The sequence below is a fragment of the Pongo pygmaeus genome, chromosome 17 (assembly GCF_028885625.2).
Source record: "Pongo pygmaeus isolate AG05252 chromosome 17, NHGRI_mPonPyg2-v2.0_pri, whole genome shotgun sequence".
Taxonomy (NCBI): Eukaryota; Metazoa; Chordata; class Mammalia; order Primates; family Hominidae; genus Pongo; species Pongo pygmaeus.
The window spans coordinates 38,175,477-38,191,247 of NC_072390.2; the positions used below are offsets into that span (position 1 = coordinate 38,175,477).

The 15,771-nt window shown below is 41.5% G+C and overlaps 1 protein-coding gene across 6 annotated transcripts in view; it reads left to right on the top strand.

Annotated features, from left to right (window-relative positions):
* Nucleotides 1-15,771, top strand: part of LAMA3 (laminin subunit alpha 3) — a 284,588-nt gene that overhangs the window by 101,682 nt on the left and 167,135 nt on the right. For 5 of the 6 annotated variants that reach the window (XR_010124155.1, XM_063653496.1, XM_054461048.2 and 2 more), the window contains exon 12: nt 873-1,007. Coding sequence is in view for 5 of the 6 variants with exons in the window: in XM_063653496.1 (XP_063509566.1) it covers nt 873-1,007 (135 nt within the window). In the remaining variant the exon portion in view is untranslated. Of the gene's footprint in view, nt 1-872; nt 1,008-12,583; nt 12,706-15,771 lie in introns of those variants that run through there. The other variant, XM_063653499.1, reaches the window with a different exon arrangement.

Consider the following 15,771-nt stretch of genomic DNA (forward strand, 5'->3'; position numbering starts at 1 on the left):
CCAGACTGGTCTCTCCCATGGTGGTCTCAGGATTCCTGGAGGGCAAGAATGGAAATGGCAAGGCCTGTAGTGACCTGGACTCAGAAGTTGCATGACAACAACACTTACACCTCATTCTAGTGGTCAAAGCAAGTCACAGACCAATATGCGATCCCAAGAATGAAAGTGTTGTGAAAGAAAAACACAGCTAAGATAGAGAATAAAAGGAGGAAAGTGGGGGCCATTTATACAGACTGGTCAGGGGGACCTTCTGAGGAACTGATGTTTGAACTGACACCTGGTGGATGAGAAAGAGCTGGCTGTGCTAAGAGCTAAGGGAAGGGTATACTAGGCAGAGGGATTGGCCTGAGCAGAGGTCCTGAGGTGGGAAAGCCCTGGATAGAGGCACTAGAAGCAGCCTGGCTGCAGGGAAGGCCAGTGCCAGGAGGATTAAGTGAGACGATCCAAGGGAAGCCCCTGATGCCTGATATGTAGTAGGGCTGAATTGATGTTAGTTTCTTTCCTTCTAAAAACTGGAAGGAAGAAACACATTTAATTCACGATTGTCATGAGATGGGAATCTATTAAATTGAAGTTATACTTTACAAAGCTCGGCTTTAGAGGGAAAATAAAATGTTTCCACAGGAATAGATGTTAAAAGAATGGTTTGCAAATGAATGCCCATCCCTACATGTTTTTTTTTAATGATATCTCTGACCTTTTGTAAATTTTTAAAAATTTGCCTTCAAGATGTAGTCTTCTGCATTAAATGTGTTTAACAGCCATAGATAATTAATAATCTATATTCCCGTGATAGAAACCTAGGGGAAAGGAGAAATTAAGAAAGGGATGGAAGATGGAGACCCCTTCTGAAAGTTTCCTGTCTTCCGCAGGGTGTGACTGTAATCTGGAAGGCGTTCTCCCCGAAATATGTGATGCCCATGGACGGTGCCTGTGCCACGCTGGGGTTGAGGGCCCTCGATGTGATACCTGCCGCTCTGGTTTCTACTCATTCCCTATTTGCCAAGGTAAGTGGGCAAAATATAGCATATTCATAATCAATCCCTCAAGATAAATTTCCTCCTGAGGAAATGCAGATCTTTCTGGCAGAGCTGTCTGGCTTGCAGTTTAATAAATGGGCCCCTGGCTTATATATGGATGTTACATGTGATGGTCCTACCTGGACCTTGTCATCTCCCTTCTTTCCAACCTTACCCTGCCTCCTCCCTGGTAGTTAAGCACATGGACTCTGAAATAATCTGTTTGGGTTCAAATCCTGGCTCTGGAGAGGAGGTGGTATCTGAACAGCATTTAGGAACCTGCCACCACTTCTCAGATTCTGTTGGGGCGGGTCTGCAGATGCCAATTGGGTTTGCAAATTGGAAGTGTGTGAATAAGATTAGAAAGATGGGAAGGTGGATGACAGAAGGAGGCAGGATGTTCTAGAGAGAGGGGACAGCATGTGCAAACCATAGAGACATGAGACCACAAACCCCCTCCTCCCCACTTGTGTGTATCCTAGTATCCCATCCTGGCAAGAGTCGCTGAGGGGGAGTGGAAGGTGGGAGGAGGAGGTTTCTGGTCCAGTCCCTAGAGCATGGCAGGTATGCACTCAATGCTGGGTGAGTGAACACATGAATGAATGAATTTGCCCAAATTATTCTCCCCTGCCTCCTTTCTACTGTCTGACATTATTCTTCTTTCTGCAGACAATGGTGTAGGGGAAGGGAGGAGAAAGAGGAGAAGATTATCAGTCCAGGATCAAGGCAGGAAATAAAACACCACTTCAGACACTATAAACAGAAAGAGATTTACTATAGGTAATTAGGTGCTAGCCCAGAGGAGTTGTTAAGAGCCAGAGCAGCAGGCTCTAGGCTGGGCTTCCAAGGAGGCCTCCAATGGAATGGCTGGGTTTTAAGCCCAGACCGCTATGGCCCAGTGCAAGGATGGGAAGCCCATGGTTGGTGCCTTCATCTCTTGGCATCCAGGAAGCCAGAGTCAGAGCACAGCTGCATAAATGCTCAGCCAGCTACAGGATGCAGCCTCCTCCTTATTTCCCATCTGTCTAATCTTATTCACACGCTTCCAATTTGCAAACTCAATTGGCATCCAGAGCCCTGCCCCAACAGAGTCTGAGAAGTGCTGTCTTTAGCTTTCCAGCCTCTGAACACTGGAGGAGTTTAGAATAGGTATTAGGTCATCTCACTTGCAAGGTCAGCCACACTAAGGAACTGTAAGCATGAAAAACTCCCTCCGCTAAGCTGGAGGACAAGGTAGTGAAGAGCAAGGGTGGCACTAGCTGTCAACTTGGGCAAGTTACTTAACCCCTCTGTTCCTCAGTTTCCAAAAAATAGTGCCTGTCTCATAATTCATTGTTGTGATAATGAATAAATAATAAATAATGAATAAATAATGCAACACTTTAAGAATGCTCTTTTCCACATTTCTCCACTACTAGAGCTAATTTATTTTAAGGTAGGTAGAAAATGCATGAATGTATTCACAATTAAGCAGAGGGGAGGAAGGACTTCCATAACAACAGAGCAGGGAGGTTGGTAGATACTCTTTTCAGTAAAACAGAAATTAACCAGTGAAAATATTTTAAAAAATTGTTTGAAGTCTCTGTTAATGGTCATAAGAGCATATAGCAAATGAAGAAACAATTACTTAAGAAAATTTGAATCTAGGTAAGAAATGAGAGTCTCTGTGACATTTCAGCCATGACCCCCTTCATTATCCATCCCCAACTCTGTTTTATAGAAGATCTACCCACATGTGTTGCCAAGAAGATGGGCACTCTCTTTATCCTGTACCCCAGTTTGGGGCTATGGTTTGTTTCATTTTGGGAGGGGCAGGCCACTGATATTTCTCAACCTTCTGCAGTCCTGTATAGCAGAAGCCCTATTCCAGGTGGGCTCAGCAAAGAGGACCAGCTCTCTCTTACCCACAACCCCTCCACTTGTAGGGTAGGAGCTCTGACTTAGGCACTTCAGGCTGAGAATTCTGGGATCCCAATCAACCCTACCCAAGCTGGCTCATAGAGTAGGGGTCTATGGTGGGAGAGGAAAACTGAGAAGACCACGGCGCCACCTCCACCTGTGTCCACTTGTAGAGCATAGCAGAGTTTCAAAGAAAGAGGGAAGTGTGACCCATACATAGGGGAAGAAGAAGACAATAGAAACTACTTTTGAATGAGCCAGATGGTAGTCTTAGCAAAGACTTTAAAGCAGCTATTATAAATCTGTATAGAAGACTAAAGGAAATCATGGTTAATGAATTAAAGGAAGGTATGATGACAACATCTAATTGAATAGAGAATATCAATAAAGAGATAGGAATTGTTTTACAAAATAACCAAATGGAAATTTTGGAGTTGAAAAGTATAATAACTGAAATGAAAAATTAACTAAAGTGGCTCAACAGTAAATTGAGCTAGCAGAAGAAAGAATCAGCAAACTTAATGACAGATTGATGGAGATTATGCAGTCTGAAAACAGAAAGAAAAAAAGAATGAAAATAAATAAACAGACCGGAGGCAGTGGCTCATGCCTGTTATCTCAGCACTTTGGGAGGCCAAGGGGGAACGGGTCACTTGAAGTAAGGAGTTTGAGACCAGCCTGGCCAACATGGTGAAAACCCGTCTCTACTAATAATACAAAAATTAGCCAGGCGTGGTGGCAGGCACCTGTAATCCCAGCTACTTGGGAGGCTGAGGCAGGAGAATTGCTTGAACCTGGGAGGCAGAAGTTGCAGTGAGCCAAGATCGCACCATTGCCCTCCAGCCTGGGTGACAAGAGTGAAACTCTGTCTCAAATAAATAAATAAATAAATAAACAAACAGAACCTGAAAGAAATATGGGATGCCATTAAGCACAACATATGTGTAATGAGAGCATCAGAAAGAGAGGCGAAAAAGGAATAGAAAAAAATAGCTAAAGAAATAATGGTGGAAAACTTACTAAATTTAATGAAAAGCCATCTATACAGCTAACAAGCTTAATGAACTCTAAATAGCATAAATACAGAGGGATCCACAGCCAGACATATTATAGTTAAAATCATAATTAAAATTTTGAAAGACAAAGAGAAAATCTTGAAAGCAGGAAAAAAAAAGACTCGTTATGAACACAGGAACACCAGTTAGAATAACAACTGACTTCTCATTAGTAACAATAGAGGCAAGAAGGCAGTGACAGCATATATTCTAAGTGCTGAAAGTGGAAAAAACTGTCAACCAAGAATCTTCTATCCATCAAAATTACTATTCATGATCAAGGCTAAGTAAAGACTTCCTCAGATGAACAAAAACTAACAGAATTCACCCAACCTGACTTATAAGAAATAATAGAAATAACAAAGGATATTCTTAAAGCTGAAACAGGTACCATCAAATAATAATTTGAATAACATGTAAAAATTACAAAAGAGAGTATAATTGAATATTTTTATACATTCTTCTCTTGACTGATTTTGACAGAAATATACAAACTGTATACACAAATACATACATACATACATAAATATTGGGCCTATATCATATAAAAATGTAATACGTTTGACAGTAGCACAAAGGAGATAGGTGAGAACAAAGCTGTATTGGAGTAAGAAAATGACACCAAATCTATAGGAAGAAATAAAGAGAACTAGAAAGGATAAATAGAGTTTATAAAGACACTCTATAAATATATGCTTGCTCTCCTTTCTTCTATCATCTTCCCTAGAAAACATAGATTATATAAATTAATAATTATAAAAATGTATTGCTGGATTTTAATATAGAGAGACATAATATATATAATAACGATAGCACAAAAATGGTGGAGAGAGAATAGAACTAAATAGGAGTAAAATTTCTCTATTTTACTGGAACTAAATCAATATGATACTAAAGTAGATTTCTTTTTGTAAGCCCTAGAGCAACCACTAACATAATAACTCAAAAATGATTAAAAAGTCATTAAACAGAGTAAAAATTACACTAGAAAATATCTAATATAGAAGAAAACAATAAAGGGGGAATAGAGGAACAAAAAATACATGAAATATACAGAAAATAAAATGCAAAAGGGCCAAGGTAAATCCAACACTATCAATAATAACATTAAACATGAGTGGATTCAACCTCATACTATAAACAAAAATTAGTATAAAATGTATGAAGAAACTAAATGTAAGAGCTAGAACTATAAATCTCTTAGAATAAAATATAGGTATAAATCTTCATGACCATAAATTAGGCAACTGTTTCTTAGATATGACAACAAAAGCACAAGTAGCAAAAGAAAAAATAGATAAATTGGATTTCATTAAAGTTAAAAACTCTTGCACTCAAAAGGGCACTATCAAAAAAGTGAAAAGACAAATCATAGAATGGAAAAAGGTATTGCAAATCATATATCTGATAAGGCACTAGTATCATATACACACATATATATATAATATATAAAATCTGGATATATTATTATCAAATAATCCATATATATGGATATATTATTATTTTTACAACTCAATACTTAAAAATTAAAAATAACTAAAAAGACAACCTAACTGAAGATGAGTAAAGGATTTGAATAGACATTATCTTCCAAGAAGATATACAAATGGCCAACTGGTATATGAACAGATGCTCAACATTATCAGTCATTAGGTAAATGCAAATCTAAACCACAATGAAATACCATTTTATATCCACTAGAAAGGCAGGCAATAGCAAGCGTTGGCAAGGATGTAGAGAAATTTGAACTCTCATACACTGATGGTGGGAATGTGAAATAGTACAGTGACTTTGGAAACAGTTGTGCTATTCCTGAAAAAGTTAAACATAAAGTTATCATGCTACCCAGCAGATCTACTCTTCAGTGTATATCCAAAAGAAATGAAAACACATCCACACAGTAACTTGTGTATGAATGTCCATAACAGCATTATTCAAAATAGCCAAAATGGGGAAACAACCCATATGCTCATCAACTGATGAACAAATAAATAAAATTTGGTATAGCCATACAATAGAATATTATTTAGCAATAAAAAGGAACGAAGTACTTATGCATGCTACCACATGAATAAACCTTGAAAACATTATGCTAAATGAAAGAAGTCAGTCACAAAAGTCACATATTGTGTGATTCATTTATATTAAATGTCCAGGATAGGAAAATTTGTAGAGATTGAAAGCAGATTTGTGGTTGGGAGTGAAGGTAGTGGACAATGTGGATTGACTTGTTAATGAATATGAGATTTCTTTTAGGGGGAACAAAAATGTTCTAAAATTAGATTGTTCCAAAAGTTGCATAACTCTGTGAATATATTAAACAACATTAAGTTGCACACTTTACACTTTAAATGGGTGAATTGTATGGTATATGAATTTTATCTCAATAAACTTGTTTGAAAAAGATAAGGCAGAGGTGGGAGGTGGAATCCCAACACACTAAAGAAGGGGTCTTCCTCCCCAGACACTTGTCAGCCTTATCTCTGTAAATTTGACCCTCATCTCTGTTATGTTTTTATAGTGATGATCACATAATGTGCATTTGAATTTTAGAGTTAAAAGGAGTTGAAATCACAAGTACTTATTTTATAGCAACCATTCTGAGACCCAGGAGAATACGTAGGGAGTAGATAGTTGCAGGGTGGTGAGTAGCACCCACATTTCTTTACTCTCAGCCTGGTATACAGCAGGGATTCTATTCTATTCTTTAAACCCCTTCATCACCTAGTGATCTAGGACATCAAGAAGCATGAGGGCTATTCTTCTAAGGCTGAGCTTTTCATACTGCAGTTCATTGTCCATTAGTGGATAGAGAAATCAATTTAGAGGGTATGGGCCAGCATTACAATGAAATAGAATAGACTAGGAATTATTAGAATGCATCATAAGTGTAGAGAAAATAAATCTCTTGCAAAGCTCTTGTTCATATTTATGTTTTGCTAGATATCTCTATCATCTATTAGTGTGTGTGTGTGTGTGTGTGTGTTTATTGGATTATAATGTAAAATGTATTTTTTACTGTGAACATGGCCAAAAAGTTTGGAAACTGCTGTGCTAAAAGATCCTGAAGGATTTTATCTGTGCTTCTGAGTATGGGAAGTAGTTTGCCACTTTTCTTTTCTGAGTAGTTTGTCACTTTTCTTTTATTCTGCTCTTTGGTCTTGCGGCTTCAGACTCTCAAATAGTTATAACTTGAAGTCATAGAACATTTGGGTGAATTTACTCTCATTCAGCTGGAAACTGTTGCTCAGTAAATTGCAGCAATAATCTGATGAATCCATTTTCCCTATGAAGATATTCCTGTGCCAGTATACACTGCATAATTCCTTCCCAAACCTGTTTGAAGGGCAAGAAAGCACTCTGTCTTATTTTTTACCATTATCTATGAAGAGCAAGGACCAAAGAGATAAACATGAAGAACTAGTTTGAGATGCATATCCTTTTTTTTTTTTTTTTTGGAGACGGAGTCTCGCTCTGTCGCAGGCTGGAGTGCAGTGGTGCGATCTCGGTTCACGGCAAGCTCCGCCTCCTGGGTTCACGCCATTCTCCTGCCTCAGCCTCTCGAGTAGCTGGGTCTACAGGCGCCCGCCACTGCGCCCGGCTAATTTTTTGTATTTTTAGTAGAGACGGGGTTTCACCGTGGTCTCAATCTCCTGACCTTGTGATCCGCCTGCCTCAGCCTCCCAAAGTGCTGGGATTACAGGCGTGAACCATCGCGCCCAGCTTCCTGTTTTATCTTTAATCCATGATATTGTCTTTACTATTCTTCCTTAAACCCTGCAAGGAGAAAGGACAGTATAAATTTCAAAGTCCTATAATCTTTACATAACTCAGAGTGTGGAGACTTCAGTCTGACCTTACCAGCAAGCTACCTAGAAATGTAAGCAGCAGACCAGTTACTTTTTAAAGATGCTTGACTTTGATTAATAGGTTGAGCTTGGGATATTTTGTGGGGGGAAAAATGATAGATAATTGGGATTTCACAAATGTGTATGATAGGCCAGACGTAGTGGCTCATGCCTGTAATCCCAGCACTTTGGGAGGCCAAAGTGGGTGGATCACTTGAGGTCAGGAGTTCAAGACCAGCGTGGCCAGCATGGTGAAACCCTGTCTCTACTAAAAAAATATAAAAATTAGCCAGGCATGGTGGTGCATGCCTGTATTTCCAGCTTCTTGGGAGGCTGAGGTGGGAGAATTGCTTGAATCTGAGAGGCAGAGGTTGCAGGGAGCTGAGATCACACCACTGGACTTCAGCCTGAACATCACAGACTGAGAATTTGTCTTAAAAAAAAAAAAAAACCACAAAACCCCCCAAAAAACCAAACAAATGTGTATGACAATCTGCCTTTCATTAGAGTCACTCTTTCAAATGAGAATCATCTGATATTCTTCATATCAGTAGTAAAGAAAACTTGAATTTAGAAGTAAATACAAGGAAAATATTTAAAAACCACCCATATCACTCTTTTTGAAAATGTTAACATTGAAGTATTGTCCCTGAACAATGATATATACAAAATTCCAAGGCCAAGTCACCATGTGCAGATTTTCAAAATAAATGTCCAGAGACCTGTTTTATTTTATGACACTCTAGCCTCTCACACTCAAAGGATTATGAAAAGGTTAGGAGAGCGGAGGAGAGATAATCTGGGAGGGGGTGGATATCTATGGAGGAAACTGTTGCTGTGAACTCCTTACTGTTCTTCCTCACCTCAAAACGCATGAGGGACCTCTGATGTGTCCTAGTCCATTTGGTGTTGCTATAACAGAATACCTGAGATTGGGTAGTTTATAAAGAAAAGACGTTTATTTAGTTCACAATTCTGTGGGCTGGGAACTTCAAGAGCATAGCGCCACATCTGGCTGGCTTCTGGTGAGGGCCACATACTAGGGCAAAACATGGTGAAGTGGAGCAGTAAGTGAGCATGTGCGGAGATCACACGATGAGAGAGGACGCAAGAGAGAGCCCAGGAAGCCAGACTCATTTTTATAACAACCTACTCTCACGGTAACTAATCCAGTCCTGTGGGAGCAAGAATGCAGTCACTGTCTCAGGAGGGAATTAATCTACTCATGAGGAATCCACCCCCAAGACCACTAGCGGACCCCAAACACCTCCCCTAGGCCTCACCTCCCAACACTGCTGCACTGGCAATGAAACTTTAACATGAATTTTAGCAAGACAAACCACATCCAAACCATAGCATATGGGAAGCCTCAGGAGGGGCAGAGGTGCTTGCGGCCAGACCCTGGCTTGGAAAACCCAAAGGCTAAGAGCTGGATGCTTTTTTGCTTGAGGCAGAGCAGGGAGAGTATTGCCACGTTGGGAATGGCCTGTACTGAGTGTGCTGGGGCAAGGGATGTGTAGGTGTTTCCCACAGCCAAATGTGGGGGAATCCAGGTGAGTGTCTTGGTTCCTGCCCGATAGGTCTGCTCAGAGACATCAGGAGATCCCACCCAAAGCAGCTGAAGTTTTTGTCCAGATGCCTATTTTATAATAGAGTGTATTAACAGGAAATTTGGGGTTCAGTAAGGACAGCAGACCAGGAGACAACTGCTATTGAGAAGATACGGTTCCCAGAGGAGGAGCAGGGCATGCTGTAGGGGCCACATGGAGAAGCGTCAGGGTCAGTTTGGAGGCAGAGGGAGGGGAAGGAACTGTAGACAGAGCACTTCCACAGTAAGGAATGGGCAGGGATAAGCAGGTTTAGGAATGCCTAGTTTGAATATTTCAGTGGGCGCTGGGACACAGGGGCTGCCCCTAGTTGTCTGGTACCTGGCCCTGGGGTGATTAGGGCAGGGAATACCAGAGTGTGAGAGCTGGTAGAGGAGGTGGTAGGGCCATGCTCTGGATTGGTTGGTGTGCATTCCAAAAGCAGCCCTCTGGAGGGTTGTTTACTATCTCTGGGAATTGGCTCACCCTGGGAGGGGCAGTCCCTCCAGGGTCAGCAAGGCCCCAAGATGTCAAAGCATCAAAAACAGAAAATAAAAGAAATGGTGAATCCAAAGCCCAGGGGCTGAAGCAGTTGTGGGCTGAGGAGAGAGTCACAAGCAACAGAAATAGAGAGGCTTGCATCCCTGGGAGACAAGGGAATGGCAGGAGAGAGGCGCTCAGCAGACGACCACCAAGAGGCCCTAGACAGCATCCTTGGAAGAAGAGCCAGTTTGAGATTACCATAGGGCTGGTCCAAGAACAATTGTGTGGGGAGAAACTCTTTCCTCTAACTGTGTTTTTCCTCTACTCTCATACCACAACAACCATCAACACAGAAGAAAACGTCTGTGACCAAATGTGTGGGGGTCTCTTCCCATCACCAAGCAGCAGCCACCAGCCAAATGTCCTCCAATTCAATTCTGACACTGCTTACCTGAAGACAGTGCCAGATCCCACAGGTTGAGGGCTCAGTCCCCAAGACTGCTCCCTCCTTCCCTCACCATCAGTTGCAAGCCTGGGCCTCTGGAACTTCTGACAAAGCAGCTTCACGTTGGGGTTCCCACAAACCTCCTTTGGATTCATTTAATTTGCTGGAGTGGCTCACAGAACTCAGCAGAACACCAAATTACATTTACTGGTTTATTATAAAGGATGTTGCAAAGATACAGATGAAGATACACATAAGATGAGATATGGGAGAAGAGACTGGGAGCTTCCATGCCCTCCCTGGGCACCACCCTCCAGGAACCTTCACATGTTCAGCTATCTGGAAGCTCTCTGAATCCTATCCTCTTGGGTTTTTAAGGAAGCTTCCTGACATCAGCATTCCTTCCCCCAGGGTATAGACTAGACCTTCTCTGGGGAGAGTCTTAAGACCCACAATCACAAAGGTGGGGGAATATTAGAGTCCTGCCTTGGGGCAGGTTAAAAGAGGGCAGGAGAAGGTCAGAGGCCTGTCCCAAGGCCTAACGCACCCAACTTTATAACAAAAGACTGTAACAAGGACTATGGGAGTTACTAGCCAGCAACTGTGGGCAAAACCCACTATATATCATGACACCACAACAGTTCTTTCCTCTTCCCTCTTATTCCTCCCCCACCAGGTTAAAGCCAGCTGTGGGGAAAGAATGCCCACTCCCACCCCCAGCCCACTCCTACCACCCATCTCTCCACCTTTCCTGCCTACTGTGGGATTTTGGCTTGAATCAGGTCTGAGCTGGAGGACAGGAGATTCAGCTTTAAACTGGATTTCTACTTACTTTCTGTTCTCTTACCTAAGAGTGTGCTGACAAACCCTACCACTCCTAGAGTTTTCATCTAGGTGCAGGGAGACAGTCACCCACACTAAGTAAAATTGAAAAGGGCCATGGGAGTTAGTTGACAGCAGGAGTTGTGCTTGTTGAATACACTAATTGTCTAACAGTCAGTTGCATCTCCATGTGGCTTCATTTACCATGGCTTCCTTAAAGGGACTCCATGATTTTGATTTGTTTCTAGGGAATTCTATTATTTTTAATATTCTGCTTATATAAACGTAGATTTCTTTAAAAACCACAAACTCTCGACATTATTTTCACAAAAAACCCTATTTTTAAATGTATGTTATAATTCTTTGACCTTCAGCAGAGTGTTATTCCATCCAGTTAGTATTTGGTTATGTGGCCATGTATCTGGAGCAAAGGTAAAAACCAAGCAGTTAGGTCCCCACCCCCACAATCTCTGTCAAGTGGAAGAGCACAGCTCCAAAGATGCACACAGAAGGAATCCTATAGGCCCTCTCTCAGCCTAGTCTCCCCCTCCCTTTTTAAAAAATAATTGTTTTAAATTTAGTTATTTGTTTTGCAAGCCAATTGCATGGCAAATTAGAAACATAAAATTAGAAGAGAGGGAAATGATCACTGAGGCGAAACATTCATAGCAAGGGAGAAAACAGACAGGCAGACATGAAACTTAAGATGTATAGCAGCCTGGGGCCACTGAATGAAGGGCAAACAAGCTAACCCAATTCTGAAGATACTGAGGGTATCACTATTAGATTAAGTAAATGGGCATTTATAGTGATAGCTGTAGGTCATGAAAAAGAGTTAAATTATGTCTAATATACCTGCTTCACTGGGAAGGAAAGTATAAGATACATTTGAGTAAGAGTACTAGATTAAATAGTTAAAATGTTAATAGTTAAAATGAGTACTAGATGAAATAGGTAACTAATAGTTAATAGTTTGGTGATTAGAGAGTCAATTATGACTCTTTACAATTTCACGTGACAGAAAACTAGACCTAAACTGTTTAAGGCAAAAATAACTTCTTGGCAGTAATAGAAAAGTCCAGGCATATTTGGTTTCAGGAATAACTTGATCTAGGGGCTTAAAAGATTTTTTTTGTTTAATCTATAAACTCTGCTATCTTGTATATTGGCTTCGTTCCTAGGCCTCAGATGATAGTAAAATGGCAGCAGCTCTTAGACACGTTATTATGGACTGAACTGTGTCCCTAAAAATTCATATGTTGAAGCCCTAAACCCCCAATGTGACTGTATTTGGAGTAAGGAAGTAATTAAGGTTTAATGAGGTCATAAGGGTGGAGCTCTGATCTGATAGGACTCATGTCTTTATAAGAAGAGACACAAGATAGCTCGTTCACTCTCTCTCTCCCTCTACCATGTGAGGACACAGTGAGAAGGTGGCCATCTACAAGCCAGAAAGCAGACCCGCAGCAGAAACTGAACCAGCCAGCACCTGGATCTTGGACTTCCCAGCCTCCAGAACTGGAGAAATAAATTTCTATTGTTTAAGCCAGCCAGTCTATGGTATTTTGTTATGGCAGCTCAAGGTGACTAATACGTATCCTTCTAGGTTCAAGACTAGGAAAAGAGTATACTTTCCACCAGGACACATCTGGTTCTGATTGGACCACATGCCAGTTCTGGAATTAGTCCTGTGGCTGTGGAATTCAGTGCTCTGATTGGCCAAACCTGAGTCTTCCCCCATATCCACAGAACTAGAAGTGGGGTCAGCACCATCTGAACAGCATGAATGGAGCAAGGGAAGAGAGGTTCCCCCATGGTAAAATCAGGGTGCCATAGCCAAGACAGAGTGGCAAAACTATGTGTCAGTAAAATCCTCAGCTCTTTGAGAAAACATAGTTCCCCAAAGTGACCAATCCTAAGAAAGATTGGGAAACCCTGTGAGGTCTAACTGTAGCATTCTTTTCCTTAAGAAACTGACGTCTGACATAAAAAGGTCTTTAATCAGCTACAGTACATGAAGATAATGTCATATCTCTTATTTTAAATGGTTGGAGCCAGGACTCCTTTTTAAAAATAAGTGTTTATCTTCCCATTGATTTTTTTTTTTAATTTTTAAAAATTTTAGATGAGATCTCACTATATTGCCCAGGCTGATCTTTAACTCCTGAGCTCAAGCGATTCCCCCACCTCTGCTCCCAAAGTGCTGGGATTATAGGCATGAGCCACCACGCCTGGCCTCATTGATATATTTGGTAGAGTTGATTTGGACCTCTGCTTCTAAAGGTCTACCAAACTCTTCTGACCTCACCAGAAACATGAGAGGGAAAAGACTATCAAGCCTCTCAGAGAGGGACTGGAGGACACCAGCAGGCATGCTTCTGGCCCCGGCGGGTGAAGGTCTGGGGTCAGCCTCTGCTGGATTCTCTGTGGTCTAAAGTTGTGGCTCAAGTGAAGGACTAATACATACACATCCAGCCTTGGAGAAGCCTGCCCATGCTTAAGAGCTGTTTTCTGAGCTGTGCAAGAAATTCACTGCCTCGTGTGCTGTCGAGGTGTACCTTGCAGTTTGTTGTTTTGGGTTTGAACCATTCTGGTAAGAGTTTGGGAGGATGCAACATTTTGTCTGTGATGGCCTTCCTTGTCTTGTAACTACCTTTATGTCTGATAGCTATTGTGATTTTTTTTTTTTAGAGGGAATTGATTACTTGACCCACTGAAATTTACAACCAATCACTATGGCCCACAATGGTGTATCAGCTGGCCCAGTATATTCTAGCCAAAGAGTGTTCTTACAGCTTTGCTCTTTCTTGCTTTAAAAACTTTCAAAATCTGGCCAGGTGTGATGGCTCACGCCTGTGATCCCAGCACTTTGGGAGGCCAAGGTTGGCGCACCACCTGAGGTCAGGAGTTCTAGACGAGCCTGGCCAATGTGGTAAAACTCCGTCTCTACTAACAAATACAAAAATTAGCTGGGCGTGGTGGCACATGCCTGTAATCCCAGCTACTCGGAAGGATGAGGCACAAGAATTGCTTGATCCTGGGAGGCAGAGGTTGCAGTGAGACAAGATCGCACCACTGCACTTCAGCCTGGGCAACAGAGCGAGACTCCATCTCAAAAAAAAAAAAAAAAAATTCAAAATCTTCTTTAAAGAGAATTTTAAAACCCTTCTAAGCTGCTTTTGCCAACTGCAGTCCCGGATTTATGTTTTGCATTAAATTAATTTACTCCAGACTTTCCTAAGTACAATGCAGTATTTTTTTCATTTTGACTTTGACTCACTGAAATGCCCTGTGGTTTTCTTTCTTGGGGAATTAATCAAATTATATATATGAGATCAGATCTGAGAACTGTCTATATGTATATAAAATATATATTTATGTTTGTGGATTTTTTGACTCTATCTTCAACCACAGAATACAACTGTTAATTTGGTTATTTAGGGGGTTTACTCTTCCCTCTTTCTCCTTCCCATCCCTCATTCCTGCCTTCGTCTCCTCCTTTTTTCCCCTACTCTTCTTCATTTTTTTCTTCCTCTTCCTCTTCCTCTTTTCCTCCTTTCTATTCCCCTTTTCCCTCCTTTTCTGGAGCAGCTTGCTAGGCAGCAGCTAGTTAGTACTGGGAACAGAGGGTAGGAAGGCAGGAATGTGGAAATGGGTGGTCTTTTCATGACATGAACTGAAGGCACCCGGAAGTGCAGCTTCCCCCAACCCCACTGACGTGACCTGACCCAGGGCCCAGAACCATCCCCATTAGAGTCTGATGTAGTCTTTGGATTGTGGTATCAGGGCTTTCTTTAGAAAAGTCCTATAAATATGTTGTCAGTGAGAGATTAACCTCCTCCTCCCTGTTAACATACTCTCCTGAGTCAGACACTGGCCAGGGAAGGAGGACAAGTGCCCCGCCGATGAGGAATGGTGCCAGGGAAGGTTTTGGCCATGATGCTCCTGGGAGAGGCTCCCAGCCTTTCCAGGGAAAAACCAGAGACCACTGGGCTGGCAGTGGGAAGCAGCCTGAAGCCAAGTTTTGTGCAGTTTTGCCTTGAACTGGCCCTTCCTTGTAATTCATTTTTGTTTAAGAGAACATTGAGGTGATTGGTCAGAAAAGGCTAAGGATTTTCTGTAGATTTAATTCATCCAAAGCCCAGTGCCAGAGGAGTGATAAGTATTGTGGAACTGATGGCTGGCTTTTGGCTTTGACTGAAGATCAAGGTGCCAATTGGCCTTTCTATAAGATCATGGGCAATAAGAGCATCCCTCAAGCACTAAGGAGCTCTGTTTGGCCATCATCTACAAGAATCTATATAGTGTTGCTTCGCTCATGAGCTTATTACTGCAGGTGAAGAGGAAGGCATTATTCATGACAATATCTGTCTGATAGCAATGTTGCAAGATACAATGAGGTAACACGTGTCAAGAATTATGCAGGGCTGGACCTGAAGAAGGATTTCAATAGTTACTCATTCTCTCATGTAACAACCAGCTATTTGGCAGGTACTGTGGAACAGGACTACATTTAATCCTGGAAGGCATTCAAGAGCATGACAGACAAGCTCCTGTCCTCTAGGACCTTTGTGATCATTATTTTAAAGACTTTTTTTGGTGATCCTTATTTTG